This window comes from Ranitomeya variabilis, chromosome 7 (assembly GCF_051348905.1).
Source record: "Ranitomeya variabilis isolate aRanVar5 chromosome 7, aRanVar5.hap1, whole genome shotgun sequence".
In the NCBI taxonomy this organism is placed as follows: Eukaryota; Metazoa; Chordata; class Amphibia; order Anura; family Dendrobatidae; genus Ranitomeya; species Ranitomeya variabilis.
The window spans coordinates 201,499,968-201,519,953 of record NC_135238.1 but is presented as its reverse complement, the minus strand read 5'-3'; the positions used below and the strand labels follow the sequence as shown (position 1 = coordinate 201,519,953).

At 45.1% G+C, this 19,986-nt stretch overlaps 1 protein-coding gene across 2 annotated transcripts in view; it reads right to left on the bottom strand.

The window, feature by feature from the left end:
* Window positions 1–4,901: 4,901 nt before the first annotated feature.
* Window positions 4,902–19,986, bottom strand: part of LOC143784424 (acetylcholine receptor subunit alpha-1-B) — a 48,625-nt gene continuing 33,540 nt past the window's right edge. For both annotated transcript variants that reach the window (XM_077272653.1, XM_077272654.1), the window contains 2 exons: window positions 7,357–7,596; window positions 4,902–5,409 (listed from right to left, as the gene is read on the bottom strand). In XM_077272653.1, coding sequence (XP_077128768.1) covers window positions 5,278–5,409; window positions 7,357–7,596 — 372 coding nt within the window. In that variant the 3' untranslated portion in view covers window positions 4,902–5,277. The remainder of the gene's footprint in view (window positions 5,410–7,356; window positions 7,597–19,986) is intronic.

Genomic DNA, 19,986 nt, shown 5'->3' with positions numbered 1-19,986 from the left:
AAATGTAAAAAAATACATTTTTAAAGAAACACTTCTGCCATCAAACGTTTTATCTAAATATATTGCAATCATCATATTACATATTATACAGCACTGTGTACTTACAATTGCTCATTTTGTCTTTCTACCCAGATAATTCTTCTCTTTTCCATTAGGTCTATGACATCACGTGATTAAAAACAGACTGTCTGTATCCTTCTACGCTCTGTGTAGAAACATGACTCAGCAGTCATAGCAAAATTCAATGGCAAGGAGTAGGGGCAGAGCAGCTGGGTCAGGTGTTGAAGAGGGGAATGAAAGATGCAGGGAAAAGAGACTTCCTGTTTCTATATAGTGCAGAGAAAAGAGAAGAATTACGGTAGCTGGGTAGAAAGGCAAGATGAGCAATTGGAAGTGCACAGTGCTATATAATATGATGACTGCAGTATATTAAGATGATAAAAACTTTGATGGGAGGGATTCTTTAACACAAAAAAAACAGATTTATACAATAGATCATTTTCTAATGATGGCTTGCCTTTAAGTAAATGTGCTGGTCCATGCCGTATATATTTGCCCAAATCAGTTTGTCGAATGGTACTAACATTAGTACAGCAATCGTTAGGATATTCAGAAACACATTATACAGATTAATCTCCGCTGTATTAAAAAAAATGTGCGCCTACCCCAATTGTCTCAGCTGCAGCTATTTTGACAGGCCCGCTCCCTCTAGTGGACAAGAAATTTGTCGTTATGTGGAGAAGGCACAATCAAGGGCTTCTTAAGGATTATGAAAGATCTGCATTATTTTTAAGATTTTGATTTTTTAAGAAACAGTGCCACTCTTGCCAAGTGGCAATGTCTGGGATTGCATTGTATCTCCTTTCTAAAAGTATCTAGCCAAACCCAATTCATCCTGTAGCAAAGTTCAAATATCTTTTGACATTTGATATTTTATTCTTTAATATTTATTCTATAGTTTATGACAATAAATTTACTTTTTCTTACTTTATTTCTGTCACTTTAAACCTATGCACTAACAGAAAATTGTATTTATTGGAAAGCCGGTTGTGCTGGTACAGCCCAGGAAATTCTCCAGAGATGAGTCTGAACACTGGAAGACGGGGGAATTTCTGCAGATCAAAGCAATTCCAGATGTGGGTTGTGCACTAGAAGGCCGCATGGCTGCACATTCTACAGATGCTTTTTAGAGTTTTGTGTGATGTTTCTTTTAACACTTTAAAAACCTCATAAAAAGGACTGAAATGTGTAATAAATAAGCAAACAACAATATAAATAACTGAGACACAAAGTGTAACCTACATAGCAGCACCCATGAGAGCTTAGTGTGTTGAGATATGGAAGATACTTGCAGATTTTGCAGACGTGCCGTGGTGGAGTTCAGCGTTATAAAATCTGCTCGTGTCATGTAGTGTGGCCAGATGTTTTCTGATGCATGTGGACGGCATTTTAAAGGGAACCATGGTCCATCCACTTGGCGTTATCTCTGCCGCGTCTGTGCCTCCTCTCTGCCCCTAATCGCCATCCTCCGGCTTTGATTGATGTGGATGATGCGTCCTGCGTCATCCACATAGGCCAACAAAATCTCGCACTTATGCAGTAGCATCACCAGCTCTCACTGGGCACTTTGCTCTGCCCTACTTCGAGCAGTGCATAGAGCATGGCTGTGCATTCACTGAGACGCGTATTTCCGGCTCCTATGTAACGCAACCAGTAAAGCAGAGCAACGTGCACCTGTGCAAGCCGGCGATGGTACGGCACAGGGGAGAGATTTCGTTGGGCTATCTGGACGTTGCAGGATGGATCATCCACATCAATCAAAGCCGGAGGCCGGCGATTAGAAGCAGAGAGGAGGCACAGATGTCGCGATGACGCCCGTTGGACCGGACCATCCTATTTACATACAGCACGGGAGAAATTGGAAAGGTACTTTTGGGTGTTATACAGGGGGAGTCAGGAGACAATCGGCAACTTTGGGAACCCAGTACCGGAGCTGGAAAAGTTGGTGGCATTTGTTCAGACACCAAAAGCAAAATAATTCTTTGTACGGACACAGGATCTGTGTAAGCTCTTGCATGTGAACGGACCTCACTTCTACAAGTACACTAATCTATGGTAGTAATATATATGTGACCCACTGTCTCCTCGCTGTCAGGTACAGCATATAAACATACGCACACGGACTATTGTCACATCAACACTAGAGACTTTACATAGGCGCAGACAATATAAGGACATTATCGAAATAAAACACAGTTTAGGAATACACACACATCTGGGAGGATTTACTAACTAACCACCAAACCATGGAAATAGCAACACCTAGAAGGAAAAGTCGTGGAATTATGGAAATCACAGGATGGATAGACATGTTAATGATATGCAAATGATGAAAAATATGGAAGCAGCATTTACAAAACTTCACAATTTATCCACTATCAAGAATCCCCCACACTTACATCCTCGGCTGCTATCAGTGAGGATATTAATGGTTGTCTGATGAATGTCAGGGACAAATGTGTTGAACCTCCATTATATGGAAATGTACCCCATCCTGTTATATATGACCCCCATGCTGGGCTCATCCTGGCATATATGTTCCCCATTTCTATAAATATGTCTCCCATACTGGGCATATCCTGTTATATGTTCCTCATGCTGGGCCCATCCTGCTATATAGGTCTCCTATCCTGGGCCCATCCTGGTATATAGGTCTCCTATCCTGGGCCCATCCCGGCAGTGACAGACATAGCGCTAATTCAGGTGGTGCCGCAGCATCGGGTCCTGGAGGTGGAGGGGGCCCCCGGCAACATCAATGAATTCTGGATGTCTCTCTACAGCAAGTTGCAGACAAGTTGAACAGATGTTTCTGATGGTAGAACTTGTCTAAGAATTGCTATCACAGGACACATGGCTCTGTAGAGCCAAACTGAAAAGAGAAATTATCTTTTTAATGGCTAAACATGTAAGTAGGGACAAAACACAATAAAAGTTTAGGATGTATTGAAAAGAAGAATGATTTATTAATGGCATTAGAACTACAGAATCACTCATGCAGCATGTCTATGCTCTATGAACAAAAGTATTGGGACACTCTTCTTCACCTCTGTCCTGATCATTGAATTTGTGTTTTTCTTCAGTCTCATTGCCACAGGTGGATAATATTCGGCTCCTCGCCTGCCATCTGGCTTTACTAACATTTGTGAAAGCATGGTTCATTCTAAAGAGCTCACTTATACCACCGCATCCAGTAATTGGATGGCACCTGTGTAACTCATTCTTCCCTCCTAAGACTAGACTGATATCATTAAAAAAAGGAAGAGTTCAGGAACCACAGCAACGCAGCCACAAAGTGAAGACCATGTAAAGCGGGGTCATCTCCTGTGGTATTAATTTAACTGCTTAAAACTGTGCCCACGCCGGGAGCTTCATGCAGCCTTACATCACCATGCACAATAGCAAGCGTCAGTCCCTGGGGCCGTGGAAACTTGTTTTGAGGAGTGATGACTCAACACTTCTTTATCTGGCATCTGATGTCTTGATTTGGTGCATGACAAACAAATGAAGTTGCACTATGTAGTGCTAAAGCTCTTTTCTGTTCCAGCATGACTGTGCCCCAATGCACAAAGCGAGGTCCATAAAGACATGGTTGAGGGACTTTGTTGTGGAAGAATGACCGGCCACACAAATCCCTGACCTCAACCCCATCCAACACCTTGGGGATGAACTAGAAAAAGATTGTGAGCCCAGCCTTTCCTCCAACAGCAGGGTCTGACCTCACAAATGCTCTTCTGGATCAATGGGCAAAAAATTCCACCGACACCTTCAAAATCTTATACAAAATCTTCCCAGAACAACGGAAGATGTAAAAGCTGCAAAACAGGACTAGCTCCATATTAATGCATGTGGATTTAGACAGGGAGGTCAGAAAGCCTCCTGTAGGAGTCATATGAAGGTGTGCCAATACTTTTGCGCTTATAATATACATTCAATGTGTAGGATCACCAAAGTAATTTTGCTGAGGACCATCAAATGATAAACACACAAAACTGTTGGGATATCCAAAGATCATCAAGGGAAAATAAAACACAGTGTTGTGCACCTCTCACCCTTGCATGCCCAACTATGCTTAGGCTAGGTTCACATTGCGTTAATGTGTGCACGCTAACGGACAGCGTTGCACGGCGAAAATGTCACAATTAACGCCGTGCAACGGGTCCGTTAGCGCGCCCATTGACAGCAATGTAAATTTCGCCTGTAGCGCATCGCTAGCGCGTGCCTTTTTCGGCTCGCGCTAGCTATGTGCCGTTCTTCTGTGACACGCCGCGGACGCTGCTTGCAGCGTCCGCGGCGCGCCCGAGGTCCGTTCCCCGCTCTCGCAGATTGGGGATCTGCGAGAGCGGGGACGTTAACGCGACCCCTAAACGCGGCCCCGAAAAATATATTGCGTTAGCACAATCCGCTAGCGCTAGCGCTGAACGGATTGCCCTAACGCAATGTGAACCTAGCCTTAAAGAAACACTCATCCTCTCATCAAAATGTATATCCTCTTAATATATTGCAGTCATCATATTATCTAGCAGTGTGTACTTGCAATTGCTCATTTTGTCTTTCTACCCAGCTAATTCTTCTTTTTTCTCTGCTCTATGTAGAAACATAAAATGTCTTGTCCTTGCATTTATCATTCCCCCTTCAACTCCTGACCCAGCTGTTCCCTCTTCCCCCTGCCAGGGACTTTTTCAGTGACTTATGACACACACAGGGAAAATTGACGTCATGTTTCTACATAGAATTTAAAAGGCTTCACCTAGTCAGTTGTAATCACATGATATCATAGATCTAATACAAAAGAGAAGAATTAACTGGGTAGAAAGAAAAAATGAGCAATTGTAAGTACACAGTGTTATATCATATGATGACTACAATATATTAAGAGGATAAAAACTTTGATGGGTTGAGTGCTTCTGTAACACGGTGTTACATAGTGTTCGTTTAGTAAAAAATAAATAAAAAGTAAAAACTTTATGCTGATATATTCATGCACAAACTCCTTTTAAGCAATAGCACAGATAATGTTCAAAGTACTAGCTCCTGGAAATAGTCCATCATCCAAAGTCCTTCCTGCGGAATAATAGATCAACCATCTCCATCATGAGAATGTGGCAGGATAAGGCTACAGCATTTCAGCAGCATCAGATAAAGATACAGTCTGATTCCATTTCTGCTTCTTTACTGATTGCGTTGACATAAAATAATGAAATTAAATTCCGGTTTAATTCAACCCTGTGAATTAAGTTCAATCAGACGGCCGGCAAAAACAGCCGTTGTTCCGATGACACAGACGATCATGAACAATGCAAGTAGAATGTGATCTAGCACCATCGCGACAAACTTCCATTCTTCTGAAGCCTGCAGAAGCGACATGAGAAACAGCATAAACTTGAGAAATTTCACAGTCCTCAGAAAAAAAGTGTTAGTACTTGTGCAAAAGGAAAAGTCATGAGTACAGGATCAGTATGGGAGTGTATCCAAGTATGTGCACCAGGTGAGGTTGACTAGTGTTTTGGGTTGGGCTCCAACTTGATCCACCATATAAGTCCAATTTGCAAGTATGATGCGGCTGCAGTGCAGTTTAGTGCAACCTCCAACAGGGGGTGCTGGTGAGGGAAGGGAGGTTGCACACTCACAGCGTAGCAACACTGAGCAGCCGCACAGGTGACAAAAGAGTGGTCAGACAAGCACAGTCAGAAACTGTCAGGAGCAGAAGTACCAGAGGTCACAGCAATTCACAAAGTCAGAGGCAAGCCAGAAGTCAAAGCCAAACAGGAGCGCTGTAACCAAAACATGAGATGTAAGATGAAGTCGGGGTACAAGCCAGACGTCAAAGCCAGTCGGGGAATGAAGTAACAGAGACGGAAAGCAAGAGGTGGGGTTTAGAGATCAGGCTGAGTCATACACTGTAAGGAAAACCACCAGACGAACACTAAGTCAGGCATAGGGAATGGGTCTCACACAAATACGGGAAGTCAGAGGCAGAAGGATCACCAGGGAATATGGGTCAGCTGCTCTAGCCTGGAAGCATGAACTATCACTGACGCTGGCCAGCAGACTGTAGAGGACTGAAAAATACCCAGCCAGCTTCAAAACGAGGCAGTGGGGGTTAACCCCCGCATGACCAGTCCAGAGAGAGGAAAACAGAAAACAAACTCCAGACTGGATCATGACAGCAAGAACAGGGATACGATACAAGCTATATATGATTCACAAAACTAACATCAACCTATAAACCCAGTCCGATCTGTATTTTGGCATGAGCCCTGGCCTCTATCCTTAGGGCCCTTTCTCATTATGCTTTTTTCTAGGTTCAGTGGCCCACGTCAGGGGGGCAAAACAGGATTCAGGGTTATGCGCAGACAAGACCATTGACTATAGTGATGCAGACGGAGTCATCATATGATCTGTCGTGCATCATTTTCAGCTGCATATGCCTAAGTGAGGTGGACAGCAATATCTAGTAGACTCCAATAAGCACATATGACCAAAAATGATGCATAACGGAGCACACTGTGACCCCATCTGCATCATTATTGTCAATGAACCCATCAGCGCATACGACCAAATTCCTATTCAAGTCTGCAGTCACACTGTTGAATCATAACATTGTGCACTGTGCACACTGTCACGATTACCCCATATTCCCCATGTGAGTGGCCGGTCATGTGCCCTCATGCATGCAATTTGCATACTTTCGATTACATGCCAACTGCACTTCAGTGCTTCTTTCAGTTCTCTAGTATTGTGAGAAGCCAGATAAGACTAGTTGGTACATGACCAAAAATATGGAAATCGCATGCAAGAGGTCACATGACCGCCCACTCATACGGGGTAATCATGACAGTGTGCACAAGATATACTGTCATGATCCTGCAGTGTGCAGTCACATAGATGGACTGCAGACTTTTTATTTGCGCTTTGAAAAATCCTTAAAAAAATGAGAGCCTAAATAGGAATGTTTAGGCAGTATTTCTTTTAAAATCCCGGTAGTACTATTTATTATTTCAGATCCAACTCGTGACAAAGAACTTCTGTTTTGCCATTTCCACCAGGACCCCTACTATCTTTAGAACAAACTGGCTGCTCATGGCAGCTCCTGTCCTGTGGTTATATAAGGAGTGGAAACACATAGAAGTAAATGGGGGTATGTTTTCATACAATACCCCCATTTTGGGAGTAGCATTATGTAGGGAAATGATCCAAAGTGACCACTTCAATGTTTTCACCCTGCAGTTTTTTTGGTTAATTGCTGGAAGTTCCAAATTGTCAAAGTTATAATTTGGGACTTAAAACCTATTTTACCTTGTTAGATTCTTGGTCCGATTTCATGGTTTCTGCAATATATTTAACACCTTCAATGGCGCTCTTCACTTCAGGGTTCTTCAGGATCGGTGACTGGTAAATCACGGCAGCAGGACCCAGTTTTCCTGAAATTTCTGAAATATCCATGTCTTCTGCAAAGACTTTCTGCCCTTGTTTTTCTTGCGAAGGTCGTTTCATGGTAGAGAAAAACATCAAGTTCGGTACTGTTTCGATAAAAATCTGAATGCAAAGAAAGTATTTACAATTATTGCAGATTGCATTACGACAATCCAAGAAGACAAACCCAAATCCCCCTATCTTTTTGGCTTAGAACCATCTCCCACTGTTCACCATAGAGGAGAACTGCAATTGTTCCTACAGACTGGACTTGTCCAAGAACAGTCAGGAGTCAGTGCGACGAGCAGTAATCCGTGTTGTTTTAATTATTTATTTTCTATTTATAAAAGAGCAGTACCCATTTAATTTTAAGAAGGACCTACGGTACTCAATTGCAGTGCTGGCACCGAATATCACTGGCATGTACCCCACACTTCTCACCCAGTACCCCAGATCTCTCGAGTGCTACTTTGAACTGCAACGGTATCAACATGGTGCCAATATTGTTGGATCTGGTGATATGGCCAGGAGACATGAGCTTCAGTCTCCATTCTGCATACTGCTGACATCTTACCAGACAAGATGTCACAAGATTCCGGCGTAGGCGGCACAGGGACATCACTACATTGTGCCTCCTGTGCTCACTTGCTCTATGTGGACAGGACTCGGTTTCTGTGGTTATCAAAGTATCAGGATTAGGGGAGTATAAGCTTTATTTTTATCTGGGGTGATATAGAAGGGTTAGTAATTTTCTAAATTCTATTTTTTTTTTTAGTATTTATTAGTCTTATACTCTCGTAAAGATTTTTCTTTAGGTTTCATATTTAGTCTAATATGTTTCTGTCTCATATACAAAGGCTACGAGAAACTGTGTGTTATGGGTGGTACGCTGGGAAAGACATCAAAGCTAAAAGTCTCATAACATGTTTGTCAGAAGGAGGAGGCTGATGGAAATTTCCAATGCATATATGGAATAAGAAAACTGCTCACAGGATAATAAACAGTATTGTTTATGCTCACGACCTGTATGCATTTCTTTTATTCGAGTGCTCATGACAGAGAGAGGGCCGAGTCCCACAATTTGACCTTACTGGCGGTCCCGTAATCTGACGTTGAGTCAGAAGAAACAGCTACAACAGAGTTATAGAGATGGCATTATTATTATTAAAGTTAGCGTAATCATTATTTACAGGGCACTCCGGGGGCATTATTACTTTAAGGGGGAGTTAGGGGCATTATACCCTTCAAAGGCGAACAGAGGCATTTTTAGTGTCTAGGGTCAATAGGGTAGCACAATTACTTGGTAATATGCACATGTGAGGTCTTATTACTCTCTAGGGAGCATAGTGGAGGCACTATTACTTTCTTAGGAGACGAAAGAGGCATTATTACTATTGCAACAGTGGTTGGTGAAAAAGGGGTCGTCTGTTATGATCCTGGTGGCAAGGATCGCAAACTGACCTGCTAAGTAACAGAAAGCCTTTGGACAAGCTCTGGGGATGTGGGAGCTATACTGACCGCAACCCTGATCCTACCAATACACACTATAGGCAGCCGTGGAGCGTTACCTAAAATCCTAGATGCCTCGTCACAGCCTGAGGAACTAGCTACCCCTAGAGAGAAAGCAAAGCCTCACTTGCCTCAGAGAAATCACCCCAAAGTTTAGACAGCCCCCCACAAATAATAACGGTAAGTTAAGGGGAAAACACAAACGTAGAAATGAAAACAGGTTTTAAGCAAATGAGGCCCGCTAACACTAAATAGTCAGAAGATAGCAAGGGATCTGTGCGGTCAGTATAAAATGCTATCAAAAATAATCCACGCAGAGATTACAAGAACCCCCACACCGACTCACGATGTGAGGGGCGCAACTCTGCACCCCAGAACTTCCAGCAAGCGAGAAAATGACATATAAGCAAGCTGGACAGAACTCATCATATACTGAGAAACATTTTCAAGGAAATAATGAGCAAACATGAACTAGCAAGACTTAGCTTCTCCAGAAGGAGACAGGTCACAAGGAAAGTCCAGAGAGATCAGAACCAGTACTGAATACAACGACAGCAGGCAAAAAGTGGAGGTCCAGGTGGAGTTAAATAGAGGCCAAACGAGGCAGCTGGATTCCAGCTACAGACCCGCAGTAAGCGCTAAAGGCCACCAGAGGGAGCCCAAGAACAGAACTCACACAGTACCACTCATGACCACAGGAGGGAGCCCGAGAATGGAATTCACAACAGTACCCCCCCCTTGAGGAGGGGTCACCGAACCCTCACCAGAGCCCCCAGGCCGATCCGGACGAGCCAGATGAAAGGCACGAACCAAATCGGCTGCATGGACATCAGAGGCGACAACCCAGGAATTATCCTCCTGACCGTAGCCCTTCCACTTAACCAAGTACTGAAGCTTCTGTCTCGAAATACGAGAATCCAAGATCTTCTCCACCACATACTCCAATTCTCCCTTGACCAACACCGGAGCAGGAGGATCAACAGAAGGAACCACAGGCACCACATACCTCCGCAATAATGACCTATGGAACACATTATGAATGGCAAATGATGCTGGGAGGTCCAAACGAAATGACACAGGGTTAAGGATTTCCAAAATCTTATAAGGACCGATGAAACGAGGCTTGAACTTAGGAGAGGAAACCTTCATAGGAACGAAACGAGAAGACAGCCATACCAAATCCCCCACACGAAGTCGGGGACCCACACAGCGACGGCGGTTAGCAAAGCGCTGAGCCTTCTCTTGTGACAACGTCAAATTGTCCACTACGTGGTTCCAAATCTGTTGCAACCTATCCACCACAGAATCCACCCCAGGACAGTCCGAAGGCTCAACCTGACCTGAGGAAAAACGAGGATGAAAACCAGAATTGCAAAAAAAAGGTGAAACCAAAGTAGCAGAACTAGCCCGATTATTGAAGGCGAACTCAGCCAATGGCAAAAAGGTCACCCAATCATCCTGATCAGCCGAAACAAAACATCTCAGATAAGTTTCCAAGGTCTGATTAGTTCGTTCAGTTTGGAAATTCGTCTGAGGATGGAAGGCCGACGAAAACGACAAATCAATGCCCATCTTAGCACAAAAGGACCGCCAAAATCTGGACACAAACTGGGATCCTCTGTCAGACACAATGTTCTCCGGAATCCCATGCAAACGAACCACATTCTGAAAAAACAGCGGCACCAAATCGGAGGAGGAAGGCAGCTTAGGTAAGGGCACCAAATGGACCATTTTAGAAAAACGATCACAAACCACCCAGATGACAGACATCCTCTGAGAGACTGGAAAATCCGAAATAAAATCCATGGAAATATGCGTCCAAGGCCTCTTTGGGACAGGCAAAGGCAAAACCAAACCACTGGCACGAGAACAGCAAGGCTTGGCCCGAGCACAAATCCCACAGGACTGCACAAAGGAACGCACATCCCGCGACAAGGACGGCCACCAAAAGGACCTAGCCACCAAATCCCTGGTACCAAAAATCCCAGGGTGACCCGCCAACACCGAAGAATGAACCTCGGAAATAACTCTACTGGTCCATCTATCCAGGACAAACAGTCTCTCAGGTGGACAACGGTCAGGTTTATTGGCCTGAAATTCCTGCAGCACCCGCCGCAAATCAGGGGAGATGGAAGACAAAATCACCCCCTCTCTGAGGATACCAGCCAGTTCAGAAACTCCTGGAGAGTCAGGCACAAAACTCCTAGAAAGGGCATCAGCCTTCACGTTCTTCGAACCCGGAAGGTATGAAACCACGAAATTGAAACGGGAGAAAAACAGCGACCATCGAGCCTGTCTAGGATTTAACCGTTTGGCAGACTCGAGATAAGTCAAATTCTTGTGGTCCGTCAAGACCACCACACGATGTTTGGCCCCCTCAAGCCAATGTCGCCACTCCTCAATTGCCCACTTCATTGCCAACAACTCCCGATTACCAACATCATAATTCCGCTCGGCAGGCGAAAACTTTCTTGAAAATAAAGCACATGGCCTCATCATAGAGCCATCAGAGTTTTTCTGCGACAAGACAGCCCCTGCTCCTATCTCAGAGGCATCTACCTCGACCTGGAAAGGGAGAGAGACATCCAGCTGACGCAAGACAAGAGCCGAAGAAAACCGACGTTTCAGCTCCTGAAAGGCCTCCACGGCCGCAGGAGACCAATTTGTCACATCAGAACCCTTCTTGGTCAAATCCGTCAAAGGCTTAACCACACTAGAGAAATTAGTGATGAAGCGACGGTAAAAATTAGCAAAGCCCAAGAACTTCTGAAGACTCTTCACTGATGTAGGTTGAGTCCAGTCATAAATAGCCTGGATCTTGACTGGATCCATCTCAATAGTGGAAGGAGAAAAAATAAAGCCCAAAAAGGAAACTTTCTGGACTCCGAAGAGACATTTAGAGCCCTTCACAAATAAGGCATTGGCACGCAGGACCTGAAATACCATCCTGACCTGCTTCACATGGGATTCCCAATCGTCAGAAAATACCAAAATATCATCCATGTACACAATCATAAATCTATCCAGATACTCTCGGAAGATGTCGTGCATGAAGGACTGAAACACGGAAGGGGCATTAGAGAGCCCAAAAGGCATCACCAAGTACTCAAAATGGCCTTCGGGCGTATTAAATGCCGTTTTCCATTCATCGCCCTGTTTTATACGCACAAGATTATAAGCTCCTCGAAGATCTATCTTGGTGAACCAACTAGCCCCCTTAATCCGAGCAAACAGATCGGACAGCAGAGGCAAAGGGTACTGAAATTTGACCGTGATGTTATTTAGAAGGCGATAATCTATACAGGGTCTCAGAGAACCATCCTTCTTGGCCACAAAAAAGAACCCCGCACCCAAAGGGGACGAGGACGGGCGAATATGCCCCTTCTCCAGAGACTCCTTTATATAACTCCGCATAGCGGTATGTTCTGGTACAGATAAATTGAAAAGTCGTCCCTTAGGGAACTTACTACCAGGAATCAAATTTATAGCACAATCACAATCCCTATGAGGAGGTAGGGCACTGGATTTGGGCTCATCAAATACATCCTGGTAGTCCGACAGAAACTCAGGGACTTCAGAAGGAGTAGAAGCAGCAATTGACACCAAAGGAGCATCGCCATGAATTCCCTGGCAACCCCAACTTGACACAGACATTGCTTTCCAATCCAGGACTGGATTATGAGCCTGCAACCATGGCAGACCCAACACGACAACGTCATGCAAATTATGTAGCACAAGAAAGCGAATCACCTCCTGATGTGCAGGAGTCATGCACATGGTCACTTGAGTCCAGTACTGAGGTTTATTCTTGGCCAATGCTGTAGCATCAATTCCCTTTAGTGGAATAGGGAACTGCAAAGGCTCCAAGACAAAACCAGAGCACCTGGCAAATGACAAATCCATTAAATTCAGGGCAGCACCTGAATCCACAAAAGCCATAACCGAATAGGATGACAGAGAGCAAATCAAAGTAACAGACAAAATGAATTTAGGCTCTACAATACCAATGGTGACAGACTTATCGAACCTGTTTGTGCGCTTAGAGCATGCTGAGATAACATGAGCAGAATCACCACAGTAGAAGCACAACCCATTCTGACGTCTGTGATTTTGCCGTTCAATTCTGGTCAGAATCCTGTCACATTGCATAGACTCAGGCTTCTGCTCAGGAAATACTGCCAGATGGTGCACAGGTTTGCGTTCCCGCAAACGCCGATCAATCTGAATAGCCAAAGACATTGACTCATTCAGACCCGCAGGCGTGGGGAACCCCACCATAACATCCTTAAGGGTCTCAGAAAGACCCTTTCTGAAAATCGCTGCCAGGGCACACTCATTCCATTGAGTGAGCACAGACCACTTCCTGAATTTCTGACAGTAAATATCTGCTTCATCCTGAACCTGAGAGAGAGCCAGCAAAACATTTTCAGCCTGGTCTACTAAATTAGGTTCCTCATAAAGCAATCCAAGCGCCAGGAAAAACGCATCCACATTTAGCAATGCAGGATCTCCTGGCGCCAGGGAGAATGCCCAATCTTGAGGGTCACCAAGTAACAAAGAAATAACAATTTTAACTTGCTGAACTGGGTCACCAGAGGAACGAGGTCTCAGAGAAAGGAATAACTTGCAATTATTTTTGAAATTCAAAAACCTAGATCTATCTCTGGAGAACAACTCAGGAATCGGTATTTTAGGCTCTGACATAGGACTGTGAACAACATAATCCTGGATACTTTGTACCCTTGCAGCAAGATGATCCACACTAGAGGACAGACTCTGAATGTCCATGTCTGCAGCTGAATTCTGAACCACCCAGAGATTAAGAGGAGGAGAGAGGCCAGACACAGTGTAGAGGAAAAAAAAAAAAATGAACTCAAGGCTTCTCTTATCCCTCTTTTGCAATGCATCAACACTTTAAGGCCTGCTGTAATGTTATGATCCTGGTGGCAAGGATCGCAAACTGACCTGCTAAGTAACAGAAAGCCTTTGGACAAGCTCTGGGGATGTGGGAGCTATACTGACCGCAACCCTGATCCTACCAATACACACTATAGGCAGCCGTGGAGCGTTACCTAAAATCCTAGACGCCTCGTCACAGCCTGAGGAACTAGCTACCCCTAGAGAGAAAGCAAAGCCTCACTTGCCTCAGAGAAATCACCCCAAAGTTTAGACAGCCCCCCACAAATAATAACGGTAAGTTAAGGGGAAAACACAAACGTAGAAATGAAAACAGGTTTTAAGCAAATGAGGCCCGCTAACACTAAATAGTCAGAAGATAGCAAGGGATCTGTGCGGTCAGTATAAAATGCTATCAAAAATAATCCACGCAGAGATTACAAGAACCCCCACACCGACTCATGATGTGAGGGGCGCATGTTGTGAATTTACTTTTTGGCTCCCTCTAGTGGCTACTAGGGATTTGACTCTGGGTATGTCTGTCATTCCTTTTATGCTCACCTGGGTCGTTAGGTCAGGGGTGTTGCTATATAAGCTCCCTGGACCTTCAGTTCTATGCCTGGCAACGTTGATATCAGAGCTAATCTGTAGTGCTCTTGTCCACTGATCCTGGTTCCTGCTTCATTAAGCTAAGTCTGTTTTTTGCTTTTTGCTATTTGTTTTTGTTTGCTATTTTTGTCCAGCTTGTATATAATCTGTATCCTGACCTTGCTGGAAGCTCTAGGGCGGCTGGTGTTCTCCCCCCGGGCCGTTAGACGGTTCGGGGGTTCTTGAATCTCCAGCGTGGATTTTTTGATAGGGTTTTTGTTGACCATATAAGTTATCTTACTATATTCTGCTATTAGTAAGTGGGCCTCTCTGTGCTAAACCTAGTTCATCTCTGTGTTTGTCATTTCCTCTTACCTCACCGTTATTATTTGTGGGGGGCTCGTATCCTACTTTTGGGGTCCTTTCTCTGGAGGCAAGAGAGGTCTTTGTTTTCCTCTTCTAGGGGTAGTTAGCTCTCCGGCTGCGCGAGACATCTAGCGACCAACGTAGGCATGTTCCCGGCTACTTCTAGGGTTGGCGTTAGGAGTAGATATATGGTCAACCCAGTTACCACTGCCCTATGAGCTGGATTTTTGTACTTCGCAGACTTGCTGATATCTCTGAGACCCTCGCCATTGCGGTCATAACAGTTTGCCAGGCCCGTATTAAATGTTAAATGCATTGCAGAAGTGGGATTATAAGAAAGAAAGCTCTGAGTTTTTTTCTCTCTCTCTCATTTTTTTTTCTTTTCCCCTTTACCTCAGAGTGGCTTAAGCTTGCTGCAGACATGAATGTCCAGACCTTGATTACAAGTGTGGACCAGCTTGCTGCTCGTGTGCAGGGCATACAAGATTATGTTACCAGAAATCCTATGTTAGAACCTAAGATACCGATTCCTGAACTGTTTTCCGGAGATCGATTTAAGTTTAGAAATTTCAGGAATAATTGTAAATTGTTTTTGTCCCTGAGACCCTGTTCCTCTGGAGACTCCGCTCAGCAAGTGAAAATTGTTATTTCTTTTTTACGGGGCGACCCTCAGGATTGGGCTTTCTCTCTGGCGCCAGGAGATCCGGCATTGGCTGATATTGATGCGTTTTTTCTGGCGCTCGGTTTGCTTTATGAGGAGCCCAATCTTGAGATTCAGGCAGAAAAAGCCTTGCTGGCTATGTCTCAGGGCCAGGACGAGGCTGAGGTGTATTGCCAAAAATTTCGGAAATGGTCCGTGCTGACCCAGTGGAACGAGTGTGCATTGGCTGCAAATTTTAGAAATGGCCTTTCTGAAGCCATTAAGAATGTGATGGTGGGTTTTCCCATTCCCACAGGTCTGAATGATTCCATGGCCCTGGCTATTCAAATTGACCGGCGGTTGCGGGAGCGCAAAACCGCAAATTCCCTCATGGTGTTATCTGAACAGGCACCTGATTTAATGCAATGTGATAGAATCCTGACTAGAAATGAGCGGAAAATTCATAGACGCCAGAATGGCTTGTGTTACTACTGTGGTGATTCTGCACATGTTATCTCAGCATGCTCTAAGCGTCTTACTAAGGTTGTTAGTCCTGTCGCTATTGGTAATTTGCAACCTAAGTTCATTCTATCTGTAACTTTGATTTGCTCACTGTCGTCTTATCCTGTCATGGCGTTTGTAGATTCAGGTGCTGCCCTGAGTCTTATGGATCTGTCATTTGCCAAGCGCTGCGGTTTTGTTCTTGAGCCATTAGAAAATCCTATCCCTCTTAGGGGTATTGACGCTACGCCATTGGCAGAAAATAAACCGCAGTTTTGGACACAGGTTACCATGTGCATGACTCCTGAACATCGGGAGGTGATACGTTTTCTTGTTCTGCATAAAATGCATGATTTGGTTGTTTTGGGGTTGCCATGGTTACAGACCCATAATCCAGTCTTGGACTGGAAGGCAATGTCAGTGTCAAGTTGGGGCTGTCATGGAATTCATGGAGATTCCCTGCCCGTGTCTATTGCTACTTCTACGCCTTCGGAAGTTCCGGCGTATTTGTCTGATTATCAGGATGTCTTCAGCGAGTCTAGGTCAAGTGCATTGCCTCCTCATAGGGAATGTGACTGTGCAATAGATTTGATTCCAGGCAGTAAGTTTCCTAAGGGAAGACTGTTTAATCTGTCGGTACCTGAACATACCGCGATGCGTTCATATATCAAGGAGTCTCTGGAGAAGGGGCATATCCGTCCTTCTTCTTCCCCTCTTGGTGCGGGATTCTTTTTTGTGGCTAAAAAAGACGGATCTTTGAGGCCTTGTATTGACTATCGGCTTTTAAATAAGATCACTGTCAAATTTCAGTATCCTTTGCCGTTGTTGTCAGACTTGTTTGCCCGGATTAAAGGTGCCAAGTGGTTCACCAAGATAGACCTTCGCGGTGCGTACAACCTTGTGCGCATTAAGCAAGGAGATGAATGGAAAACCGCATTCAATACGCCCGAAGGTCATTTTGAGTACTTGGTGATGCCATTTGGGCTCTCTAATGCACCTTCAGTTTTTCAGTCCTTTATGCATGACATTTTCCGGAAGTATCTGGATAAATTTTTTATCGTTTATCTGGATGATATTCTGTTTTTTTCTGATGATTGGGACTCGCATGTGGAGCAGGTCAGGATGGTTTTCAAGATTTTGCGTGAAAATTCTTTGTTTGTTAAAGGCTCAAAGTGTCTCTTTGGTGTACAGAAGGTTCCCTTTTTAGGGTTCATTTTTTCCCCTTCTGCTGTGGAGATGGACCCAGTCAAGGTTCGAGCTATTCATGATTGGACTCAACCCTCGTCAGTTAAGAGTCTTCAGAAGTTCTTGGGTTTTGCTAACTTCTACCGTCGTTTTATCGCTAATTTTTCTAGCGTTGTTAAACCGTTGACGGATATGACCAAGAAAGGCTCTGATGTGGCTAACTGGGCTCCTGCTGCCGTGGAGGCTTTCCAGGAGTTGAAGCGCCGGTTTACTTCAGCGCCTGTTTTGTGCCAGCCTGATGTCTCACTTCCCTTTCAGGTTGAAGTGGATGCTTCGGAGATTGGGGCAGGGGCCGTTTTGTCGCAGAGAAGCCCTGGTTGTGCTACTATGAGACCTTGTGCCTTTTTCTCTAGGAAGTTTTCGCCGGCTGAGCGAAATTATGATGTGGGCAATCGGGAATTGTTGGCCATGAAGTGGGCATTTGAGGAGTGGCGTCATTGGCTCGAGGGTGCTAAGCATCGTGTGGTGGTCTTGACTGATCACAAAAATCTGATGTACCTCGAGTCTGCTAAACGCCTGAATCCTAGACAGGCCCGCTGGTCATTGTTTTTCTCCCGTTTTGACTTTGTGGTTTCATATTTACCAGGTTCTAAGAATGTGAAGGCCGATGCTCTGTCTAGGAGCTTTGTGCCTGATGCTCCTGGAGTCGCTGAACCTGTGGGTATTCTTAAGGAAGGAGTTATCCTGTCAGCTATTTCTCCAGATCTGCGACGTGTGTTGCAGAGATTTCAGGCTGGTAGGCCTGACTCTTGTCCACCTGACAGATTGTTTGTGCCTGCTAAATGGACCAGCAGAGTCATTTCCGAGGTTCATTCCTCTGTGTTGGCAGGGCACCCGGGAATTTTTGGCACTAGAGATCTGGTGGCCAGGTCCTTTTGGTGGCCTTCCTTGTCAAGAGATGTGCGGTCATTTGTGCAGTCCTGTGGTACTTGTGCTCGAGCTAAGCCTTGCTGTTCTCGTGCCAGCGGGTTGCTCTTGCCCTTGCCTGTCCCGAAGAGACCTTGGACACACATCTCTATGGATTTCATTTCGGATCTTCCGGTGTCTCAGGGCATGTCTGTCATCTGGGTGATATGTGATCGTTTCTCCAAGATGGTCCATCTGGTTCCTTTGCCCAAACTGCCTTCCTCTTCTGATCTGGTTCCTGTGTTCTTCCAGAACGTGGTTCGTTTGCACGGCATTCCTGAGAATATTGTGTCGGACAGAGGATCCCAGTTTGTTTCCAGGTTCTGGTGATCCTTTTGTGGTAGGATGGGCATAGATTTGTCGTTTTCGTCCACTTTTCATCCACAGACTAACGGTCAAACGGAACGAACTAATCAGACTCTGGAGGCGTATTTGAGGTGTTTTGTCTCTTCTGATCAGGATGATTGGGTGACCTTCTTGCCGTTGGCTGAATTTGCCCTTAATAATCGGGCTAGTTCTGCCACCTTGGTTTCACCATTTTTCTGCAACTCTGGTTTCCACCCTCGTTTTTCCTCGGGACATGTTGAGCCTTCTGACTGTCCTGGGGTGGATTCTGTGGTGGATAGGTTGCAGCGGATCTGGAATCATGTGGTTGACAACTTGAAGTTGTCACAGGAGAAGGCTCAGCGTTTTGCCAACCGCCGCCGCGGTGTGGGTCCCCGATTTCGCGTTGGGGATTTGGTATGGCTGTCTTCTCGATTTGTTCCTATGAAGGTCTCCTCTCCCAAATTTAAGCCTCGATTTATTGGTCCTTACAAGATATTGGAGATCCTTAATCCTGTATCTTTTCGCCTGGATCTTCCGGTGTCGTTTGCCATTCACAACGTATTTCATAGGTCCTTGTTGCGGCGGTACGTTGTGCCTGTGGTTCCTTCTGCTGAGCCTCCTGCTCCGGTGTTGGTTGAGGGCGAGTTGGAGTACGTGGTGGAGAAGATCTTGGACTCTCGTCTCTCCAGGCGGAGGCTTCAGTACCTGGTCAAGTGGAAGGGCTATGGTCAGGAGGATAATTCCTGGGTGGTCGCCTCTGATGTTCATGCGGCCGATTTAGTTCGTGCCTTTCACGCCGCTCATCCTGATCGCCCTGGTGGTCTTGGTGAGGGTTCGGTGACCCCTCACTAAGGGGGGGGTACTGTTGTGAATTTACTTTTTGGCTCCCTCTAGTGGCTACTAGGGATTTGACTCTGGGTATGTCTGTCATTCCTTTTATGCTCACCTGGGTCGTTAGGTCAGGGGTGTTGCTATATAAGCTCCCTGGACCTTCAGTTCTATGCCTGGCAACGTTGATATCAGAGCTAATCTGTAGTGCTCTTGTCCACTGATCCTGGTTCCTGCTTCATTAAGCTAAGTCTGTTTTTTGCTTTTTGCTATTTGTTTTTGTTTGCTATTTTTGTCCAGCTTGTATATAATCTGTATCCTGACCTTGCTGGAAGCTCTAGGGCGGCTGGTGTTCTCCCCCCGGGCCGTTAGACGGTTCGGGGGTTCTTGAATCTCCAGCGTGGATTTTTTGATAGGGTTTTTGTTGACCATATAAGTTATCTTACTATATTCTGCTATTAGTAAGTGGGCCTCTCTGTGCTAAACCTAGTTCATCTCTGTGTTTGTCATTTCCTCTTACCTCACCGTTATTATTTGTGGGGGGCTCGTATCCTACTTTTGGGGTCCTTTCTCTGGAGGCAAGAGAGGTCTTTGTTTTCCTCTTCTAGGGGTAGTTAGCTCTCCGGCTGCGCGAGACATCTAGCGACCAACGTAGGCATGTTCCCGGCTACTTCTAGGGTTGGCGTTAGGAGTAGATATATGGTCAA